General features: G+C 37.3%; 2 protein-coding genes and 1 pseudogene across 2 annotated transcripts; 2 read left to right on the forward strand and 1 right to left on the reverse strand.

Moving 5' to 3' along the window:
• Positions 1-132: 132 nt before the first annotated feature.
• On the forward strand, positions 133-1434 carry LOC125218477 (60S ribosomal protein L35-like). The gene is made up of 3 exons (XM_048120152.1): positions 133-236; positions 337-629; positions 1259-1434. Exons 1-3 carry the CDS (start codon positions 233-235, stop codon positions 1331-1333), a joined length of 372 nt encoding a protein of 123 aa, XP_047976109.1. The 5' UTR covers positions 133-232; the 3' UTR covers positions 1334-1434.
• Positions 1435-16291: 14857 nt separating this feature from the next.
• On the forward strand, positions 16292-18041 carry LOC125219877 (3-ketoacyl-CoA synthase 12-like). Its single transcript, XM_048121963.1, has 2 exons — positions 16292-16959; positions 17042-18041. The coding sequence occupies exons 1-2, from the start codon at positions 16352-16354 to the stop codon at positions 17835-17837; spliced, it is 1404 nt and encodes a 467-aa protein (XP_047977920.1). The 5' UTR covers positions 16292-16351; the 3' UTR covers positions 17838-18041.
• Positions 18042-20054: 2013 nt separating this feature from the next.
• LOC125221285 lies at positions 20055-21884 on the reverse strand (annotated as a pseudogene).
• Positions 21885-23795: the final 1911 nt, after the last annotated feature.

The following is a 23795-nucleotide window of genomic DNA, read 5'->3' on the forward strand; positions in this document are numbered from 1 at the left end:
AAATACATTATTATTGAGTCACAGATGCAGTTGATATGGGCCCACCACTCAAATATTATTTGGGCTTTTCTCAATTTAAGGGCACAATTTGTTATATATTCAAAGCCTCATTTCAAAAGAAACGAAGCCCAAGCCCATCACAGATAAATACATTAGGGTTTTTTGAGGAGCGCCATTTCACTCTGCTCATCTCCCACAGGCCACAACCCTCCGTTCCATCACAAAGAAAGGGATGGGTAAGAACAATAATTCCATCTAATTTCAAAAATGATGAATGTTTGTCGTATTTAATTTTTCATCCATTGATAGTTTTCTGTTTCAATTTGTAATGTCTAGCGAGGATTAAGGTTCACGAGCTGAGGCTAAAGAACAAGGTAGAGCTGCTGGCGCAGCTCAAGGATCTGAAGGCGGAACTTGCGCTGCTGCGCGTAGCGAAGGTGACCGGAGGCGCTCCGAACAAGCTGTCGAAGATCAAGGTGGTTAGGCTGTCGATTGCGCAGGTGCTGACCGTGATTTCTCAGAAGCAGAAGTCCGCGCTGCGAGAAGCCTACAAGAACAAGAAATACTTGCCGCTTGATCTCCGCCCTAAGAAGACTCGCGCTATCCGCCGCCGCCTCACCAAGCACCAGGTATCATTCATTTCAATCGTACTTTATTGAGAATGTTTTTCTTCTTTATTTGAATATTTGTTATAATATATGTTCAAATCGGATGCTATAATGCAATTTCTTAAGACTACTTTTGTGTAATGCAATTAGAATCATCACTGTTCATTTTTTGTTAATGCTTTCAGACTGATATTTTCCATTTGAGTTGCACTCCTTTTTTATTTTCAGCTATTGATTCTCCTTAGCTCATAATTATTTCACTTGACTTTGTTTTGGCGCATTTCAATAGTGACTAAACTATTACTCCATAAACGATAGACTTGTAAATTGTGTTAATCATGATTTATATCTTCAACTGTTTTTGTCAATATTATCTATACTTGTCTCAGTAGAGACTGTAAATTAAGAGTATGGCAATTCTTGATACCATACTCAGTCTGAACCCTTCCATTGTTTGCATGTTTAACGAATAAGTAACTGTTTTTTAAACATATTTGTGGCTGTTGTGATGACGAAGCACGACTTAGTTGTTAACCAGCCAATAACTCATGGGTGTGTCAGTTGTTTCGGGGGTTCTAGTTTCTTTGTACCTGGTCGAATTATCTACTCGATTTTCAATATTTCTGACTTGATTTTGGTCCTTGTTTCAGGCATATTTGAAGACAGAAAAGCAGAAGAAGAAAGAGATGTATTTCCCTCTAAGAAAGTATGCTATCAAAGTTTAAGTTAGTATTTTAATTCAACTCATTTTGTTTCTGTTTCCCAATCTTAAGGAATGACAATATTTTGTTACAATGAAGTTTGCTGCTATTTGCATTTTGTTCAATGGTGTTGTTGAGACATGTAATCCCAATTTTTGCATTTGCATTATCATCTTTCATACAAGAAAGGTCATGATAGTCTGATACCTAATTAACTCTGATTGATTATGTTAACTTGCTTCGTTTATCTGTTTCATTGTTGTGGAAAATGCCTTGTCCATTCTTTTTTACAAATTGGTCGTCACACTTGGTTGTCATAATCGTTTTTTTCCCCTTTTGTTATTGGATTGGGGACCTGGTTGTAATTGTATCAGCTATTCAATTGTTTTCTTTTGGTGGGTTCTAATGGCATCGAAGAATCATTTGGTTAGCTTGGATTTAACTTCAACTATAAAATTACATTAATTCTCTGATGGTTTTAAATTAAGTAGAAAACAATTATTATAATTATGTATTACTTGTAGTAATCATTAAAAGGTAGTAATATGCTACTAAATATTAATTTTGTAGTAGCAAAGATAGTGATGAAGTTGGGATTTTTTTACCATAGTTCCCAATATACTCTTAACTGATAGTAGTATGTTTGGTGGCAATGTTGTTGAAAGTAACTGAGGTAGGAGTGTATGGTTTCTAAAAGAGGGATTAATTGTACTTTTATACTTCTTTCACAAAAAAAAATTCCAATTATGAGTCATGAATGCTCTAAAGTATGAAAGATAAGTTTTCCATTTTTAGAAGTAAGACTTTTTTTGTTAACATTCTAAAATGGCAAAACTAGTCTATTTGTGGGAGAAGGATGGAGTAATAAACAGGGAATGCTATTGTGCAAGAAACGTACAACTCAATGAATGAAATGCTCATACTCTTTTCATTTCTAGTGTGAACTGTTTTCCTATTTAAGCAATAAAGTATTAATAAAATCTTTTACATTCATAAATTAACATATTCGTATATTCGAATTATCATAATTAAAAATGTAAATAAATTTTAAAATATGTCATATTTATTAATGTAAATAACTTTTATAATATTGTTTTATTATTTGTAAATAAATTTTATTATTTGTGCGTTTCTTGCGCAACTGCATTTGCTATGTATTATTGCACAGTAGGGGATCTCATCCCAAAAATACTAGTACTCCGTTATAACTAAAATATTAAAATATTATTTTAGATTGAAACCAAAAGAATTGAAATTTTATTGATTTGAAACTTTGAATGTAAATTTCTACAATACAATTACAAGTTACAACTTACAAGTTACAAAATACAACAATACAAGTATACAACTATACACTTGAATTTAAAATATAGATACAAAATTACAATTTTAAAAAAAAATATTAAAAGTAAAGTTGAAACAATTAGAAAAAAAAAAGAAAAAAAAGGAAAAGGACTTGAGCTCAACTTAAATTTAAATTTTGAAATTCAAATTTTGAAAACGGTCGGAACCGCCGGTTTTTGGTCAGAAACCGGCGGTTTTCCGACCCCTTTTCAGCCTACGCTGCAACCCTACCCCCCAACCGGCGGTTTTGTGTCAGAAACCGCCGGTTTTCCGACACGAACCACCGGTTTCTGACCAAAAATTGGCGGTTTACCGTCCTTTTCCGACCCTACCCCTGCAACCCTACGAACCTACCGGCGATGACCATTTATTTCCGGCGAACCGGCGGTTAACCGCCGGTTACGATTTCGAATTTTGTTGAACCGTAACTGACCGTATGTCGAACCGTAACTGGATTTCGAACCGAAACCGTCGTCCGGTTCCGGTTCCGAACCGCCGGTTCAAAACCGGCGGTTAACCGGTAGGCCGGTTTGGTTTGGCCATGTCTACTCCATAATCTATATCAACACACACTAAACTAGGTTTATTACATTTTCATATAGACAAATGAATGGAAATTGTAAGGCCGCGTGCGTCACAATGGATTTGAACTCGAGACCTTATCCTCGAATATTAACTACTTTATCACTAGACCAACACACAAACTACTACAAAAATCTCGCCATTTAGTGACGAATTATTCCATCACTGATCAATGAATTTCCGTCACTACACAGAGTTGATGACAGATTAGTGTTGGATAGAACAGTAATGAAAAAGCATGTCACTAAAAATTTAATGACAAATTAGTCCTTCGCCAAATTAACTGACGGAAAACATAGGATAGCTGCTATTGTAAGTTTGTATTAGTGACGGACTAATCTCTCACTAATTAGTGTCTTATGTTTTTTCGTCACTTTTCCGTTATTAGTTACTGAGGGATTGACCGCCGTCACTAATTCCCATTAATTAGCATGTTTTTCTTTTTCTTTTTCTTTTTTTCAGTGCAAACTTTGTAAGTACTTGATTTATTCTTAAGTGCTCCATTTATTAATTATAATACTGCTGCAATTAATTAAATTCACACTCCCAATGCAAATATGCCGATTGCTAGGAACCTAGAATTGTATGGATCCAATAACGAAATTTGATTTTGGTGTCATGTATGATAGCTCATGGGAAAAATACACAATGAAACCGAGTTAGAAAAGTGAACTCGTAAAAGTATAGATGGGTTTTAATCTATTTAAAAAAGTTGTTATTTTCTAACTACAAATATAATACTCCCTCCGTATCTTAAAATAGTAACTTTGAAAACGACATAAATTTTAATACAAAATTGGTAAAATAAAAAAAAGAAGAGAAAAAATGGATAAAAAAAGAAAGATAAAAAGAATAAAACAGTCAAATTAGTGTTAAATTAGTGTTAGTTGATTGAAGTTTCTATTTATAGGTAACACCAAAAAGAAAAAAAGGTTCTATTTTTAGAAAATAGAGGGAGTATTTTTTAAGGAATTTTATTTTATATTACAGTAAATAAGAAACCATTTTGAACTATATAAGCAAACAAATTTTATGCAAGCTGGATACTTTATTGCACCTTTAAACACCCAATCTGATCATGAAAATTCACATATTTATGATTTATTTTATGCATCCATAGAAAAGATTTTCAAATTAATTTTCATAAACAAATTTCATTATAGTTAAAAAAGAAGTCAATACCTACTCGATATCGTATGAATTTGACGGCCCACTATAGTACTATACTACAATGTATAGTGTGACATAAAAATTGTAACGAATAATATTTGGAAATATCCCAATAAATACTGCCTCAAGTTGTAATCGCAGAAGTAGTTAACAAACTCCTCAAATAATTTATCTGAAACCAAAGTCTGATGAATTTAATGAATTCTCCGCTTCTATCTCTCTTTTCTCAGTTCAACTTGCTTAATTTATTAAGTATTATTCTCTCGTTTTCTCCAAAGTCAAAAAATGTCACATGCTAGAAGACTTGATATCACTCTACTTCTATTTTCCAAATCTTTCTGCCCCAAATCGCACGTGTTAGACTTGTGATGGCTCAATATCAGTACATTCAAAGAGAGGAATCAATTGTGTTGAGGAGAATGATTCCAGGCCCCCAAAAATGGAGGTCAAGGAGGGAAGCTCAGGGATTAGGGTTTTTTTGGGACCTTTTTGGGCCCATTTGGTTTGGTTTGAGGAAATTCAAGGGGGAACAGAGTGATTCGGGAAATAATGTGGGGTGTCATTTTAAAAGGGGATTGATCCGTGGGAAGATGGGATGGGTCAATCAAGAAACTACTGATGAAGATATACCCCGGAAGGTGAAAAGAAATTTAGTGCCCCTTTGATCTCTTGAAAGAAAGGGACTTTTCCCTCGAAAAAGGGAAAAGCATGGCGGTGGGAAAGGGTGGTGGTGAAAGAAGAGGAACTTTATTCCAAATCTTTTGTGATGAAGACATCTATGGATGGTTAAATTTTAAAGTGAGTCTGAGCTTGGTGGAGGCGGGCCCCCAAGGGAGTGTAAAGAAACGATAAAAAAAGGGGATAATTCAGGAGTTGATGATTAAAAGCCTCCTGTGATGAATGATCCTTGGGAAACGGGGCCCCACCCCCGGGAAACATACATCCCCTCCCCTTTGATTAGCTCATAGTGATTTTTTGGGGGCCATCCTCAAATTTTGGGGGGAGGTTGATTTTAATGAGTATAATAGTGTTTCTTTAGAAAGTGTTGGATTTACATATTAAAGGAGAAATCGGGGGCTTTTTAAATGCTTTTTCTGGGGTGTTGAGGTGGAAAGGGGGAAAGGGGTTTTAAATGCCTTAGAAACAATTTTGGGAATTTTGTCTAAAAATTTGAAAACTATTGTAAAAATAGAGGAATCAAGAGACATAGGACGTACCCCCCAAACCCCCAAAAAAAAATGGGGGAGAGGTACAATGAACAATTCTTGAGAGGGTTCGATGCATGTTGTTGGGCCCCGGTTGGAAAAAAAAAGGTTTAAAAGGGCCCCACCAAAAACTATTAAATATGTGTCCTTCATCTAGCATCATGGAGACCCCCGATATGAGATGGATGGGAGAAAACCATATAGTCATTTGAGAATTTTTGGCGCAAGGCTTTTTCCCAAAAGGGGGGAAATTGATGCTGAGCATTAAGAGGTAATTTTGGGTATCTCGAGAAAAAAACCCGGGGGTGTGGGCCCGAAACCAGATTATAGTTAGTAGAGATGTAGTTTTCCCAAGGAAAATGACATTCTTTAAAGGCAACAAGTGGCGGGGAAAGGAAATTTTAAAAGGATAATAATAAGCGGGTGGGGGGACGGGTGATGATGGGAACCAAAACAAAATGAAGCCTCTCAGGGGCCCATTTATCGAAACTTTTCTCCAGGAAAAAGGGGAGAGTCCCAAAGCAAGTTTAAATTTTCAAATGCTCTTTTTTGGGTTTGTATGGGGAGGGGGGCAAAGCCTTAAAAAATCTATGCCCTCAAGGGAAAGGGAAAATTTGGGTGAAGGCCATGATAGATGAGATTTAGTCTTTTGGGGAAAAAGGGGCTTGGGTTTGTTAAAAACGTGGTAGAAAGGATGGAAAATGGATCTTCAAAAAAAAGATTAGTCTTCACCTAATGAGGTGATCATATAAGGTTCAAGGCCGATTTGTGGAAAGGATTTACCGAAGAGGGCATTGACTTTTTGGGTTTTTTTTGGTGAAGCTTTCCAATTTGAATCCTTTCCCTTTTTAGCTAAGAAAAATTGGGAATTAGGGGCTTTATGTTAAGCGATTCCCTTTTGGAAATCGGGGGAAACAATCACATGTCACAAAGGGGTTTATAAGGGAGGGGGTGAGAGCAAGGGTTATTCGCTTAAAAAGAACTGGTTTGGCGAGGTAGGGCAAAGGAAAGACTTTTTATGCCTATGTGTTAAAAAAGGTTTGGATTTTAAAATGATGGTTTTGGGACATCAAAAAAAAAAAGGTGTTTTTCCTTTTTTTATTAAGTTGATGATATGTTATGGGTGGGAAAAATTGGATGTGCGGGGGTGAAGGATAATCAAGATCCCTTTGAGATAAGATTTGGGCGCAAGAAAAATATATCTTAAGGGAGCATCAGATTATGGTATTCTATTCAAAGCAGATGGCTACAAGGGAGATATTTTGATGGGGTTCTGTGACTCAGATTTTGCTGGCAGCATAGACACCAGAAAGTCTCAGTCAGGCTATATCTTCACTATGTTTGGATCTGCTGTGAGTTGGAAGTCCAACCTTCAGAGCGTGGTGGCTTTATCTACAACGGAGGCTGAGTATATCTCACTCACCTCTGCTGTAAAGGCGAGCTTTTGGCTGAAAGGGATGTTGGCAGATCTTGGTCTGGTGCAAGAGGCAGTTAGTATTGGGTGTGATAACCAGAGTGCTTTAAGTTTGGCTAAGCATCAGGTATATCATGAGAAGAGTAAACATATAGATGTTCGTTTGCACTTCATCAGAGAAGAAATAGGGAAAGGGAAGGTCAAGGTGTTTAAAGTGCATACTTCAGAGAACCCTGCGGATATGCTTACAAAGCCTTTATCAAAAGAAAAGTTCCAGTTGTGCATGAGAATGATGAATTTGTGCAAGCTGGAGAAGGTTAATGATTGAGCAATCAATGTGGAGTTTGTTAGACTTGTGATGGCTCAATATCAGCACATTCAAAGAGAGGAATCAGCCTTGAGCTAATCTCAAGCTCAAGTGTTTCAGCAACCGTTGGATTGCGTTAGTTAGTGAGCTTGTATCTGAGCCGTCAGATTAGATAGCCGTTAGAGAGTTGTTATTTTGTTTTGTTTCCTTTACTCTTTCGGTTTTCATATTAAAAAACAGAGTTGTACAGTTTCTCTCTCAGATTTTAATCAATAAGATTTCGCTCCATTCTCTCGATCAATCCTTCCTCTCGCAGCTCTTAGATAGATCTCTGAAAGCTCGATTAGGCTTCGAATCATTTCAGCACGTATAATTAATTTTGATGCTGTGGATTGGTAAAGGATGATCCTTTTGGATAAGACAAGTATGGCCAACTGATTCAATTTAGATCATAACTCCCGCCGCCAGCCAATAAGAAGCCGCTCCACCAATAAAAAGCAACTTCACTCTTGTTTTAAGAAAATATAATAGTATAAAATGAATGATATTCTTATTTTTATGTACTCCTTTCGTCTGCAAAAAATATATATATAATCTCGATTGTTCATTTTCGTCCGTCCACCAATATTAGTCTTGTAATAAAAATGAAAAGTTACTTCTAATATACATTTATTTTTATACTCTCTCCATCTCAAGATAAGCGAGTCATATTTTTTTTTGGATATATCAGTCCAATTATAAGTGAGCTATTTACCTTTTTAGCAAAAAATCATCTCTCTTAGCGCATCTCCAAGGGGAGAGGTAAATGAGAGTGTAAAGTATGATAACTACCAAATTTACCTATTTTGCATGAAAAATCATTCTCCAAGAGGAGAGGTAAATGAGAAGGTATTATACTTTTTTCCATTTTGAGGAGGTATCTTTATCTCTCCATCAATAGAGAGGTAAAATCTTATAACTACCATATTTGCCTTCTTTTCATGAAAAATATTTTTCAAGAGAGAAGATATTACACTTTATATTTTTTAATGCATTTTATAGTATTATTTTATTTTTAAAAAATCATTTACCTTTCTATATACCTTTTTCCTTTGGAATGTGTTACATTTCAAATGAGTATATTTCACTTTTGGAGAAGGATGTAACATCCCGATTTTTCGAACCCTAATTTTTGTGACGTGGAAATTTTTGCATTAAATGCTTTTAATGCTATGATTATGTGGAATTAAATGATGAGTGATTATTGCAATATTCTTTGTGACTTAATTGCGATATTGAGTTGAGTTTGAGTTGAATAGTCAAACTTGTTCAATATGTGACGTGGCTATTGAATAGTCAATATTGTGGAAAATATGACGTGGCCGTGGAATGGTCAAAGTCGTTGGAAAATGTAAAGTGGAGGTGAAATTCGAATATGTGGATATTTTAATGCGGGGAGAAATAATAATTGTGGTGAATGATAGGATTTAGGTTCCCTATCGAGAGGTTTGTAGAGCACGCGAAGATTGAACGGAACAAAAGAGGATAAACCTAGTTGAAGTGCTAGGGTTTCGGAACCAAGAATGAGAATAGAAGTTAATTCATATTTCTCAATGAATGAAAATGCTATAGAATTCTATTATTTATAGAATTCTAAACCTAAAAAGTATCTTGCTAATCAAGCAAGATAATTAAATAAAAAGATTACAATAATTAAGGATAACCAACTAAAATAAAAGATACTATAAATCAAATCAAATAAAAGATACTGGAGATGATCTTTGACGAGATTCACTAAATCGGGGTCCCTATCAACTCTCCCACCGTTGAAAACCACCTTGCCCTCAAGGTGGAACATCCAAATTGCAATATTGTGTGCATAGAAATTACTAAGCTGCTGCCTAAGTCTCGATAGACTCCAATCAGCATCTCTACTAAGAGCTTCAATATCATTCAACTCGAAAATTCCTGGATCAAATATGCAAACCCCAGAGAAGAATCTATATTTGCTTAGCTCAAGGATATTGCAGAAATCCTCAGCGGCTGCTTGCATGTGGAGAAATATTGATAACTTGGTCTCGTTCCCTAGCCATCCATTGGTATCAAAATTCCCATTTTGTATTGAGTAATCATCATTGGGAATAAGTTCCATCGAGATTCCCCATTTGTTGGTCCAAAGACCAAGTGAAATTTCATTTATCTCATCAAATATCACAAGTGTAGACAATTGCAATTGTCTATTACTTATGTCGAAATCGGCATGCCACCCTTTGGGCTCGTTGGATGAGTGACTTCTGATCAATCCAGTGAGTGGTGGTCCAGTCCCTGAATTTTCCACTCCATCCAAATATTTCTGATTTCCTTGTCCAGCTGATGCATTGAATTGCTGAGATGTCACACAACCTTCTTTGATTGCCTCCGCCAAAGCTGGTATGAAGTCTGAAGTCCACAATCCAACAACACCAAATTTTGCACGAAGGGATAGATCCTCTAAACTAGGAACCTTGACTTCCCCAAAATAGGCTACCTTGTCCTCCTCAGCAACATCTAAGCCCAAACTCTCGAGCTTTAGTTGCTCGATATTTGGAATCACATGGTGGGCAGCCATGGCATTAGGAACACCGTCGCACAATGAATTTACCCTCAATTGCTTTACATCCGCCACTAGTGAAGCCTCCTCCGTCAATTCCGGAGCCAAATGAGGATCGACAGCCACCAAAAAATCCGAGCTTCGGATTGCGTTAGCGTCGTCCATCGTCTCATCCAAGTTCCCGAGTGGGCAGACATCGCAAGGGAGCTCATCCACCGAAAATGTGCAAGTATCATTACCAATAACTACAACATCTTCCCTACCAGGAGCAACTAGTTTCCCTTCAATGTCTACTTCCTCACTTACTTTTGGTTGTTGGTTCAAGGCAATAGAGAGATCAGCACCATCAATGACATCTAAAGAGGTTTTTCGCAGGGTTGCTAGTCGCCCTTCATATGGATCGGGGTGAAATCGCTCCTTGACTGCCAATAGAAAATCATCCCAACTTTTTCCGGTATTATTAACCGTCCAGTATGCCATCCATTTTGACGCCGGGTGATCGAACAAGTACTTTGTGAGATAAAGGCGATCATCGAGCGGAGTGTAGTGGTGGTTATAGTACCTTTGGATCTTACCGATCCAATCCAGGGCATGCTCTCCGTCAAAACGTGGTGGTTCGAGGCGTGGCATGGAATAAGACTTGAAACCCATCGGTTCCTGCGTGACCGACGGAGGGGGAGACCAACGCTGCGGAGGTGAACGCTCGTCAAGGCTTTCCGGAGCCTCCTCGGTATGCTGTCCGAACTTGGCTAGAAATTCACCGTGAGCAGCCACTAGACGGCGTAAGTCCATGAGAATCTCGAGAGCGTGTTGTTGTGATTCCATAGTTCGGCGAGAATATGAGAGTGAATTTGTGATGTGTAGAAAAATGGAAGACTATAGAGAAAGTTTTTTGATAGATTTTTGGGATAGATTGCGGCGTGAGTTTGAGGATTTTGAAAGACCAATTTCGATGGAGGAAGAGTAATCAATGAAGGCACCAATTGATAGGATTTAGGTTCCCTATCGAGAGGTTTGTAGAGCACGCGAAGATTGAACGGAAAAAAAGAGGATAAACCTAGTTGAAGTGCTAGGGTTTCGGAACCAAGAATGAGAATAGAAGTTAATTCATATTTCTCAATGAATGAAAATGCTATAGAATTCTATTATTTATAGAATTCTAAACCTAAAAAGTATCTTGCTAATCAAGCAAGATAATTAAATAAAAAGATTACAATAATTAAGGATAACCAACTAAAATAAAAGATACTATAAATCAAATCAAATAAAAGATACTGGAGATGATCTTTGACGAGATTCACTAAATCGGGGTCGCTATCAGTGAATTATCTTCCTAAGAGCAGAGTGAGAATTTAATAGGAGCATTATTTAATTATGTGGAATTTTCGACCCCTCCTATTTATTGGAAAGAAATCCTATTTTTTCTGGATTTAATTATTGCTTGGGATTATTATCCAAAGTCCGATTATTCCTTATTTATTCCATGAAGAATTCGAAACCCCTATTATTTCTTGGAGATTTTCGAAAATCTCTTATTATGGGAGAATGGATTATTTTTATTATATTATTTGATCTCTTATTTACTCTCTTCCATAAATAAATTCAAATATCCTAGCATATCTTGCCAAATCTAAGGAGATCTTACCATATCCTAATTTAAATAGGATTTTAATTAAATCCCTTTTGAAGAAGCTAAACTACACGCCACTTTTATATTTAATTGAGGAGAATATTTATTATTTTCTTGCTCTGTGATATTTTATTCTACTCCGTAAAATATTCAAATTTAATCATAGGCTAATTAAATAGCCTAGAAATTCGAAATCCCCTATTTTCTCAACCAAATTAATGCCACTTCTCTTCCATATCTCTTCCAAATCTTTAATTTATTTAATTAAAGATATTATATCTTGCACTCTATAAATAAGAGAGAAGACATAAACCCTAGATCACAAATCACGCCTCCCCCACTCCCAAATTTTCGATCCCACTCTCCCCACTCTCTCTCAAGTTTTTCTTCTACTTTCTCCATTAATTCTTCATCTTTTGGAGAAGGATTGAAGCTGCAATTCGAGAATTTGTTGAAGAATCAAGATCCTACTTGTTTCCTACCGATTGTTCTATTGAAAAGGTATTTTTATTTTGATCTTCTCTTCTTCTACCGATCAATCGGTGTTCTTGAGTCCACACGCATTTAGATCGAGTGAAGGGAGAAATTAATCGGTGATTTTGGAATGCATGTGTATGTGTGTGTGACCGTGTGTGTGTGTGTGCACGCCTCGGTAGGCGTGTACGTGTTGTGTGTGTGTGTGCGTGTGTTGTGTGTGGGAAACACTCATGCGTGGCACGTTTTGATTATAAATCTAGAGTTGTTGTGTGAATAAAAACGATATGATAATCATACTTTGATTTTGAATGGGAATATTGAAAATAATCGATAGGAAAGGGAAACGTGAGAACATGCATGATTTTGATCCATGATTGAGACTTATTTGAAATACATGAACTAAAGGTGATAGCTCGCATTCTCGGTGTGATAACAAGAAGAAGTACGCATTTGAAATCGAAGGAAATCGAGGTGGGCTTTATTCTTAAACTCTCTCTAATGTTGCAAATTTATGAAAGTGGAGCAATAAGGGTGGATTAAACTGTTATGCCATGCCTATGATTATTTTGGATATTGTGTGTGTCTGATGCCTAGTTTGCGAGTGCGCTCCATTAGGCTATAGGGCTATATAAACGAATTCGGGTCTGAGTAGGGCCGCAAACCCTATCAGGCTAGTGTACACGGGAGATCGGGAGTCGTCCTTGCTAGTCGGCCGGTCTCGTGGGCGAAAGTGTGGCCACACTTCGTCGCACCATATGAAATGTTGATTGATGAGAAAATGGGAGGTATTATTTGACTGGCCAGTCCATGAAATATTTTGTGATACTCGATGCTATCTTTTCAATTAAATGCTAAACCTCGAGTTCACTATGGTAAGGGTGGCATAACTATAAAATGTTTTGGCATGAGTCCACTGAGTATGCTTAAAATACTCAGCCCTGCATGTGTTTTCCCTATGTGCAGGTTGAGCGGCGATGGGCGGTCGGTGGTGTTGAGACAGTGAATCGAATAAAATGGATGTTTGGAACTTTGAGTGTAGTCGTGTCTTCATACATGGCTTCGCTTTCTCTTGGATTGCTTCCGCTGAATATTTTGAAACTTATTATCTTTGGTTGGTTTGAACTTATTTCTTTGATTTGGAATATTGGGAAATATTGCGTTTTGTTGGAGCTACAATAAACCTTTGATTTTTGAGCTTAGCCTATGTTAGCTATTAAATCTTGTTTTCGTATTTAAAGTCGTTGACTTATTGCCTTGATCTTCATTAAACACTTGGTCAAATCTCTTTAAAGGAAACCCTAGTCCACATTCTTGTCGCCTTAAGTTCGCCTAGTTAACAGTCGCCGTATTTATTATACCCTAGAAATGCCGGGCTGTTACAGTAAATAGATGATATACCTCTTTCATTTACCTTTCCTAGTTGGAGATGCTCTTACCTACTTTGTTATCTCTTTACTTTTTTACTTCTCTACTTTTCTCTCCCTCATAGTTTATACTCTCTCAACTTTAACTCATTAAATATCAATTTCTTAAATCTCATTTCTAAAAAAATGCTTCACTTATCTTGGACGGAGGGATATTATTTACTCTCCAACTTAATCCACATTTTCTCTTTCTATTTTCTACTTACTCACTTTATCTTTCCTCTTTCATACGATACAAATTTTATAGTATTAAAACTTATTTCATCTATCAATGAGACTAATTAGTGGACAGATGAAGTTTTAATTTTATAGTAATAATAAAATATGAATTAAATAAAATTAAAGGAATATGAAATCTATTACCAAAATTAGTAAAATACAAATGCGATAATTATTGAATTATTAATGGCGGATGAAGGGATCGAGTACAACTTTTCATACGTAAAGAAATATCTAAAATTAAGGACTCTTGTATACATGGAGACATAATCATAAAATACACAAGATTTAGCACACAAGGGACATCGTAGCTATCTAGCTAGGCAATATTCAGTCTCTTCGTATATTAAAAACGAGATCTGAGTACATGAGAGTTGGTTTTTATGTCAACATCCATGGACAGTTTACTGTATGATTATGTTTTTATATCTATAATTTTTATTGTCACTGTAAAATCATGAATAATCTGTTTTTATATCTATAATTTTTGTTGACACTGTAAAATCATGAATAATCGATGATTCGCATAACATACACGATCATCTGTTATGTACGTGGTGTAAACTTAGCGTTCCTTACATTGCATGTCAACTAATCTGACCTCTTAATTAAATGTTGAGAAGGATCATTATACTATTTAATTTTTATTCATAAGAAAATCTAATATTTAATATGATTTTCAATCATTTGTAAGAATAGTAACTATAAGAAATAGTTTAGAAAATTTCTATTTTTAAAGATACGATCCAAAATGAAAAATAATTGCTATTTTTAAGGGATCGAGGTTGTATCAAATTAAAGTAAGGAATCCAACGAGATTTCACTTGCATATGTTCGGACGATGATCAGAGAATGAAATTTTATGATTTTTATTTCAATGTTTGTATATATGTTGATAAAACAGTTTTATATCAACAAATGCAACAAAAGTTTTCAATACATTATATGTATAATATCAATAAAACTGTGTTGTTATTTTCGTATACTATGTTGGAATACTTATGTTATTGTATTGATATTTTTAATACACTATGTTCATTTAAGAAAAATCACCAAAATTACACATTATAACAGATTGACTATCTTACTCTTTTGTTGATATTTTGTGTACTACTATTTATTGAAATCGGTGAGATTTAATTTCATCCACTTATTTTAACAACTAATGATGTAAAAATCGATCTTAATTATGTATTGATATACTATATGCATTTTAATGTGACCTGTTCATATGAATTTTATATTTTGATATGATAGGACTATGGAAAAATTACAATTCCCTCCGTTTCATACTAGTGAAGATAAAATTAAGAAAAATTGTGTTAAGTGGATGGGCTAAAGGAAGAATAAAGTAGGAAATGAAAAAGATAGAGAGATAAAGAGAAGATAAAGTAAGAGATAGAAAAATAAGTAAGAATAAATGTATTTACTTGTACTAAATAGGGAAATGACTCCACTAATATAGAATGTACCGAAATAACAAAATGACTGCACTAGTATGAAACGGAGGGAGTACTTTTTTTTATCCTAAAAATTAAGTACTCCTATGGAAACATCGCATTTATAAATCACTGTATTAACGCTGACAGTAACCAATGTTTCGGAAAAAAATTCCTGTCATAAGGTTAACGTTTAAATCTTGATACTACACTCGTCCACGGTCCAACAAACGAGATTTGACCATAGTAGACAATAACAATCGAAGGGCTAAAAATAGTTCTACGTTCTTACGATAAAAATAATTATTTTTAAACTTCTTTCATATTTATTTACATTAGAAGAAAAAAGGACAAGTAGTTTCAACATTAATTAAGTTAGGCAAGATATAGGTATATATCTACTGTACTCTTTACATACAAATTTCTAATGGCCTTTATAATTTGCAAAATATACTAGTACTAGTACTAGTAGTACTCTGTATATATCTAATAAAAGCAGTTATTTTCCTTTACATGTTTATGTGGATGGCGCTTGTTGATTTGAATGATGATATTTTAGAAAAGTTGATATATATACGTTTATGATGATATTTTAGAAAAGTTGATATATAGATGGCCACTATTATATTTAACGTGATGATATTTTATAAAAATTGATATATAGATGGCCACAATTATATTCCTCTAGACGATGTCGGAAGACCAAAATCCATTGTAAAACATGGCGTAACTATGATTTTGATTTATCAGCCCGTTTCGCAAACATCGTTAATTCAAATTTCAAGTCACGTGACATCGTCAACATTTTCAGTGTCATATGCTGAGACCTGAAACTGCATCATATATTTGGGAGATGTATGATTTTTCAATTTGGGAAATTAATGATCTAGGGACAAGCAGAAATACAATAATTAAGAAACATAAATGTTGGTACACAAATTGTAGTGGTACTTCCTTAAGAAAAGGCTTATTATCTTTCAGTTTCACATATTTTGTTGATAGTCATATTTTACTTTGGGATAGTATGAATGTATGTAGATAGATCACTGTTGTGGCGGCCTATGATTCATTGTATTAAACTTACTACATTACTACTCACCAATATCAGTAGGTGGAAGTTGTGCAATGTTAAAGTCTCTATATACATAATGTTTCACATGCCCAACTTGTTCCCAAATGCAATAAAAGTTTGAAGTAATGTTTGTCATCAACCATTAATATAAGTCTCCACCCTATCTCCCTCCATTTTCAACTCAGAAAACATGGATGTTAAAGACTTGTTTTCCTCTCTCCTCTTCCTCCTCCCACTCTCCTACTTCCTGTGGACCGCCTACGACCGCCGCCGCTGCCGCAGCTGCTACATCCTCGACTACGAGTGCTACAAGCCCGGCGACGAGAGGAAGCTCAGCACCAAATTCTCCGGCGAGGTCATCCAACGCAACAAACAACTTGGCGTCTACGAGTACAAATTCCTCCTCAAGACCATCGTCAGCTCCGGCATCGGCGAGGAGACCTACGCCCCGCAGATGGTCTTCGACGGCCGCGAGGCCTCCGCCACGCTGGACGACGGCCTCCTCGAGATGGACGAGTTCTTCCTCGACAGCATCGCCGCCCTGCTCAAGCGCACCGCCATCACCGCCTCCGACATCGACCTCCTCGTTGTCAACATCTCCATGCTCTCCACTGCCCCGTCCCTCTCAGCGCGCATCATCAACCTCTACAAGATGAGGGACGACGTCAAGGTCTACAACCTCACCGGAATGGGCTGCAGCGCCAGCGTCGTCGCCATCAACGTCGTCGAGAACGTCTTCAAAACTCGGAAGAACTCAGTAGCCATGGTGGTCACATCCGAATCCCTTAGCCCCAACTGGTAACAAAAATACACAGGGACGGACTTTTATATAATGGTTTCAGTTCTCTTTTTACACTGATGTGAGATATTGTTATAACAGGTACATGGGCAAAGACCGGTCAAAGATGCTCGCAAACTGCCTATTCCGGACGGGCGGCTGCGCTCTCATCCTAACGAACAAGCCATCGTTAAAGGAAAAGGCCATGTTCAAGCTAAAAACCCTCGTCCGGACCCACCACGGAGCCAGCGACGAGGCGTACGGGTGCTGCGAGCAGAAGGAGGACGACCTCGGGTTCGTGGGCGTCCACCTCGGGAAGAATCTCCCTAAGGCGGCCACGCGGGCGTTCATCGACAATTTGAAAGAGATAGCGCCGAAGATCCTCCCCATACGGGAGCTGATCCGGTTCCTGACGGCGAAGAATCTCCGGAAGGTGCGGCGGAGATGGAACAAGGCGGCGGCGGGGAAGGTGGCGACGATCAACTTCAAGAGCGGGGTGGATCACTTCTGCCTGCACACGGGTGGGAAGGCGGTGATCGATGCGATAGGGCAGAACTTGGGGCTGAGTGAGTATGACGTGGAGCCGGCGAGGATGACGCTGCACCGGTTCGGGAACACGTCGGCGAGTAGCCTATGGTACGTGCTGGCGTACATGGAGGCGAAGAAGAGGCTGAAGAAGGGAGACAAGGTGTTTATGATAAGTTTTGGGGCAGGGTTCAAGTGCAACAGCTGTGTTTGGGAGGTTGTCAGGGATTTGAATGGTGATAATGTGTGGAAGAGTTTCATTGATTGCTACCCAAAGAAGAATTTGACCAATCCCTTCTTTGATAAATTTGGATGGGTTCAGGATGCGGATGATAACTTCAGCATTCCAGATGATTATCAGATTCCGGAGTAATATGACTACTTTTTGTTTTTTTGTATTATTGGTCTCTAGTATACGTGTGTTTTGTTTTTATTTTATTTTTCTGATCCCTTCCGCTGGAATTGTTTTTGGAGGGGTGGTTTGATGGATGAAGTGGAGGATACTAACCACTTTTGGAATTGGAATTTGTACCCTATAATATAACGCTTATTTAAAAATATTTATCTCTTTGTCTTCTTTGTCTGCGATTAAGTGTCTCATTTTTTTTTCCATCCATCATTTTACCTTTATTATTTAGTAAATGGATATTACATTCTACTAACTTATTTCACTCATATTTTATTATAAAATTAATATATATCCACTAACTTTTTATATCCACTTTATTTTATAAAGTCTTATAATTCTTAAAACTTGTACTGGTCAAATAATTTAATTATGCATAGAGAGAGTAACTGTTATAGCTATATGATTTGTTTATATTTATTTTTATCTTAGCGTGCCTACGGGGCATATATGTTTATTGGAAAAGTTGATCGAAAGGGATATCTTTAGAGTGTCCACAGTAGTGGCCCTCTTGGGCATACCCAAGCCATCATTTCTTGGGCATGCCCAACACTTGGCCCTGTCCATAAAAACTTAGTCACCACAATGGTGGCCTTCTAGGCCACTAATTAAAATTATTTTCATAACATTTTTTGTTATATTTTAATTTTAGCTAGAATAAAAATTATTGGAGTACAATAAATAATAATAGCCTAAATTAATTTTAAACGATTTGACAATTACAAGTGATATATTTATTGAAAATTCGAATTTTAATTATTTCCATAATTAGTGTGTGAATTGAAATCACAATCTTTAATTTAAAAGTTGACCAATTTAATAGGGATTTAGATTTAAAAGATGATTTGTTTCCTACATTAAGGCTAGATTAATGCTAAATTAGTTTTTTGAAAACTGCATCTCCGTCGCACACTCTCTCTTTTTCTCCACTTCATCTTTTTCACTTCATCTTCTCCAAAATGCTAAAATTAACACAAAAACTGAAGAAAAAAAAATTGAAATCATGGCCCAGGCCGCGGCTCTCGGCCCGTGCAGTGGTGAGCAGCGCCTCGCGCCCAAGGGCCTCGGCCTGGCTGAGAGCTCGGCTCTCTCTCGTCCACCCCCCTGGGCCAACTCCATCTCTCGCCTCGGTAGTGGGGGGCCGCGCCTGGGCTGACTCCGGGCCAAGGGCCGCTGCCCTCCCATCGTGGACACTCTTACCCAAAACTTAATTTTGGGGCCCCTATGTCTCTATTTGAGTGTTTTTAGTAGCTGATCATGAATTCATGATATGAATATCTCATTTTGTGTGATAGATGCTTTAGTCAAATTGATGGATTTATTAAAGGGAAAGTTATAGTCTCCCTTTAAATATGCACTTAGATTTATGACCCTTCGACTTTCTGATTTAGGCAATCAATAGGTTGTGTACATTTGCAAAAGCTGCACGTAATATTCAGCCAATATCTATTTACATCTGTCCAAAAAAACACTTGCATTTTCATTTGGTCAACTTTCCAAAATTAGTACTACTAGTATTTATTTATGATAATTTATTTTATGATATAAATTTTATTTTTAACTAATAATATTTCAATCACTTTTCTTTGTCTCTTTTATACTTTAGCACTTTGGAATAAGCAAGCATAGGCCGTGATGAAACTATTTTTTTGAAACGAAAGTAGTATGTAGTACTCCATGGCAACTCTAGGGCATGGAATGAAGTACTATATCTTTGAGTTAAAAGATATCCAGGTCTTTAATCAAAGTTTATAAGGTGCACGTGCTGTAAACACACACACACATATGACAATAAATTGACACCACAAATGCGAACAAGTTGTAGGTACACTTTGTGATGAAGTTATTTTGTATCCTTCCAAAATTAAATGCCCAAACTTAATTCATCATTCAAACCAACCGTTTCAACCAACAACGGTATACCGCTGTAGATCAAAGTATCAAACCAACTGGATACTCCTGACTCATCAGCCGCACGTACTCTCTCCCGTCTCCCCCATATATAGTCCGTTATCTATTTACTATTTATGGTAAAATGAGAATACATGTTTGTTCCATTGCATTACCAAATCATCAAAAGAGAGTAATTATTTGACAGGCTGTTAAATAAATTTGAGAGGTTTCCCGCGCGAACGGTGAGTTCTGTTTTTACTTTGACTATAAACACTAGATTTTGTCTTTCTTAATTTTACTTTTAGTATCAAAACAACTTTCAAATTCCATTGTTGGGATTATCTCTGTGCATGGATTGTTCAAATTGCATACATTTTCTTGAAATCAACATCAGAATCAGAGAGCGCGGAAATCGACCAGGATCTGGAGCCTCGAGAGCTCTTCCTTCTCAAACTCTTCTTGTTCTTGGCCTCAATCCGATGCACAACCACCCAATAACTCATGGTGCCTAACGTCGTCGCCAGTATTGTGGTTCCGATGACCGCCACCCCAATCGCCAGCCACCGCTCCTTCCTCCCCACCACTATAAACGCCAGCGCCATATACGCGACCGAGATGAGCACGCACGCCAGCCACATGAGCTTGTTGATGATCGCCATCATCTGCTTCTTCGCCTTGCACTCGATCACCACCACCGACGTCTGCACCACCACCACCGCCAGCGATATGAAGAGCGCGAACGAGTCGAACAGGAAGAAGATGAGGAACGGCAGCTGCGCGCGCCACGTTTGCCTCGCCCAGAGACACCCCGGGGCCAGCTCCGCGGGTCGTCCGCGTACTGCCCCGGGACAGTGAAGATGGCCGCGAACGCCACCGTGGCAATGAGCACCGCCACCACCGTGGTCGAGTTGATGGCGTTGTTCAGCCCTTCCGCGTGCATCTTGTCCAGCCGCTTCGCGATCCCCTGCACTCGCCTCCTCGTCTGCCGCGTGTGCTCCAGCTGGTCGTGGACCTCGTGCTTGATGTCGCTCACCGTCTGCTTCAGCTCGCGCGCCCGCGTTGCTGGCTCGGGCTTGATTTTCTTCAGCTCACCACGCCGTACTCCTGCAGGATGCCCGCTGCCTCCCCCTGCCCGAGCTTCTCTGCAGTGTCCATGGCTGTTTCGTTCGACTTGTTCACTAGCTTCGTGTCGGTTTCTTTCCGGTCGAGCAGCATCTTCACAATCTGCATACAGTTTCTTAGAATTCACACTAAAGAGATAACTGAAACGACTGTATAAGTCTAATGGGCCTCTCCTTCTATCAGATGCCTTACCTGAGCTCTGCCTTTGCGAGTGGCGATGTGCAATGCAGTGTTTCCTTTAGTGTCGAGCATATTGATGGTGGAGGGATCGGCCGTGATAAGCTTTTCAACCACATGAGTATTGTGGCCTTTAACGGCCATGTGGAGTGCGGTCTGGCCCTTGTTATCGGTTCGTGTAGTGATCCGGGGCTCCTTCTCCAGAAGGACGTCGACAACGCCTAAATGCCCGTTCCTGGCTGCAGAGTGGAGTGCTGTTTTGCCATTGCTTTTGGCTATAGTAGCCAGATTTCTCTCCCAACCCAACAAGTACTCCACTATTTCCATGTGCCTTGCCGTCGCAGCTGTATGCAGAGCTGTCGTGTTCGATGAATCAACCGTCATAGATAGCTCCGGATGCGACTCCATCAACACCTTCACCACTCCTGCAACACACAAAACTCTTAGTACCACTACTTAATTACCCCAAAAAGGGGTCAAAACAAAATAAATGTATTACCCAAATCGCCTTGCTTGGCAGCAATGTGGAGGGCATCAAATCCATTCTTGGCTTTGATTCCTGCATCGGCTAAAGAGTAGTGGCTGATCATCTCCCGCACCACCTCAAAGTAGCCATACTCTGCAGCCACAAACAACGGCGTCTCACCAGCTGAGTTCTGCTTCGACAGCAGATCACCGAGCTCCTCCTCTCCCTCAGCACCATTGATGATGCTCCTAATAGCCACAATCTGCCCTGCTCTAGCCGCAGAATGCAGCGCTGTCTTCCCGTTTCCCGGTCAGTTGCTTCACCATCTTCTTCCGATTTTGGCAGGCCCCCTCCATGTTTACTCTTAAACAATCTTAAACCCCCCTTTCCCCTTATCTATTGCCCAAAATATCCTTTTTCTTCCTCCCCCAAAACCCCCTCAGAAATAACATTTTTCCTCCCATTCAATCAAAAACTCTCTTTCCAAAAATTTAAAAAGTTTCTTTTTTTAAAAATACAAATTCTTAAAACCTGCCCAACATAAACCCAAATTACTTTTTCAAACTTGTTTTTTTCCCTTTTTTAATTCAATAAACAACATCACATTTTTTTTTTCCTTGTAGGATCAGATATAAAACTATATTCATGTTAACAAAAAAAGAAAGCAAAACTTTTTAACCTTGGTTGTGAAAAAAAATTATTTTCCCCCTCCTTCTTTCAACACCGCAAAGGGATACTAGAATATTTTTGTTTAAAAAAACAAAAACAAACCCTAGTTTTGGGGGGAAAAAGATCAAGATTTGGGTGAAATTTTTTTCTTTTTTTTTCTTCTTCTAATGTTTAAAAGAAAAACACAGAAATCTTTGAGGAAAGGAAACAATTTTCTAAAATTAAGGGAATGGGGCCAAAACACATGTAAAACAACAAAAAAAATTTATATAAATATAAATTATATATATATATATATATATATATATATATATATATATATTTTTTGTGTGTGTTGAATCCCGATTCAGGCTCTTTAAAAGAGGTGAATTCCCAAAAAGGTGGCCTTGTAATGGTGATAATGAGGGAATTTTATTAGATTTAATATTGTTATTATTACGGGTTTTTTTATTTCTATATCATTTCAATAATGTTTGTTGTCGTGGGAAAAATGATATAGTTCTAAGTAATATTCAATTAATGATCCCGAATAAAAGAATAGTTAATATTCATTTTCCCTTTTCTAATGGGGTGATAAGGAAACCGATAAACGGTAATAACAGAACCCCGTGCTGGATGTTTTACCAATCCTTTCATTTTGGGGAAATTTTTTTTTTTTGGGGAAAAGTAATGGTTTTAAATTTTAGAAATTTGGTGTAGTACTTATTTTTTAAAAAAAAACCCTTTAAAATCCCAAATTCGATATTGCAGCATAAAACGGAAATTTCATGTCCCTTCTCCCCCTTTTTTTGGTTACCACTCACAAAATATTGACTTGTCTACCCTAAAAAGGGGAAAAATTTTTTACTACAAATATAAACAACATCTAAGGCAATCATTAAAATAAATGCTTGGTGCCCAAAATTTTTAGTGACAATGAAAAACTGAAAAATGGGAGCAAAAATTTAAATTTCAACAAGACCGACACCCTTAATTGCATCACGATCATTAATTACCATCGTAAATGAACATACAATAAAAAATCCAAATCTTGAACATTTTGTTAATCCAAAAAAGTTTTTTAAGTTGGTATTTATTTTTTTTTTATTTTATAAGTTGGCATTTATTTTATTTTATTTTATAAGTTGGCATTTATTTGTCAAAAGGGGGCATTGCCCTCGACAATTTAATTTATTTTACTACTCCAATAGTTAAAACAATTTTTTATTTTTAAAAACCCGCCGAACTTTTATTATATTTTGATGATAAGTTAAGCAATTTAGCAAATCTAAATTCTTTGATTCTTAAATCTAGCAAAAACCCAAAAAACGTTATATTATCAGTTATAAAGCAAAGCAGGCATGGCCCTCCCCCCTTCCCAAATTAAAATATTACAGATTAACAAATCATTAGCGGTTCTATTTTAGGGCACTTCTCTTGACATCAAATTATTGTAGCATCGATCAATGCCATATTAACGTTGATTGACTCCCTTTTAAAATTAGTTATTTAAAAAAATATTTTATTGGTTCAATTTGATCTCTGATTAGGAGGCAACTGGTTCTGTCTTATCCGTTAATCGGAATGCGATCGATGAGTCACCCGAATAATTAAATGTT

The sequence above is a fragment of the Salvia hispanica genome, chromosome 4, assembly GCF_023119035.1.
Source record: "Salvia hispanica cultivar TCC Black 2014 chromosome 4, UniMelb_Shisp_WGS_1.0, whole genome shotgun sequence".
Lineage (NCBI taxonomy): Eukaryota > Viridiplantae > Streptophyta > Magnoliopsida > Lamiales > Lamiaceae > Salvia > Salvia hispanica.

Bases quoted from the DNA above. Each gene is read 5' to 3' on its own strand.
- LOC125218477 (XM_048120152.1), top strand. The intron at 630-1,258 runs GTATCATTCATT...TCCTTGTTTCAG, and splicing joins GCCGCCTCACCAAGCACCAG to GCATATTTGAAGACAGAAAA.
- LOC125219877 (XM_048121963.1), top strand. From the start codon at position 16,352: ATGGATGTTAAAGACTTGTTTTCCTCTCTCCTCTTCCTCCTCCCACTC. The intron at 16,960-17,041 runs GTAACAAAAATA...TTGTTATAACAG, and splicing joins GAATCCCTTAGCCCCAACTG to GTACATGGGCAAAGACCGGT.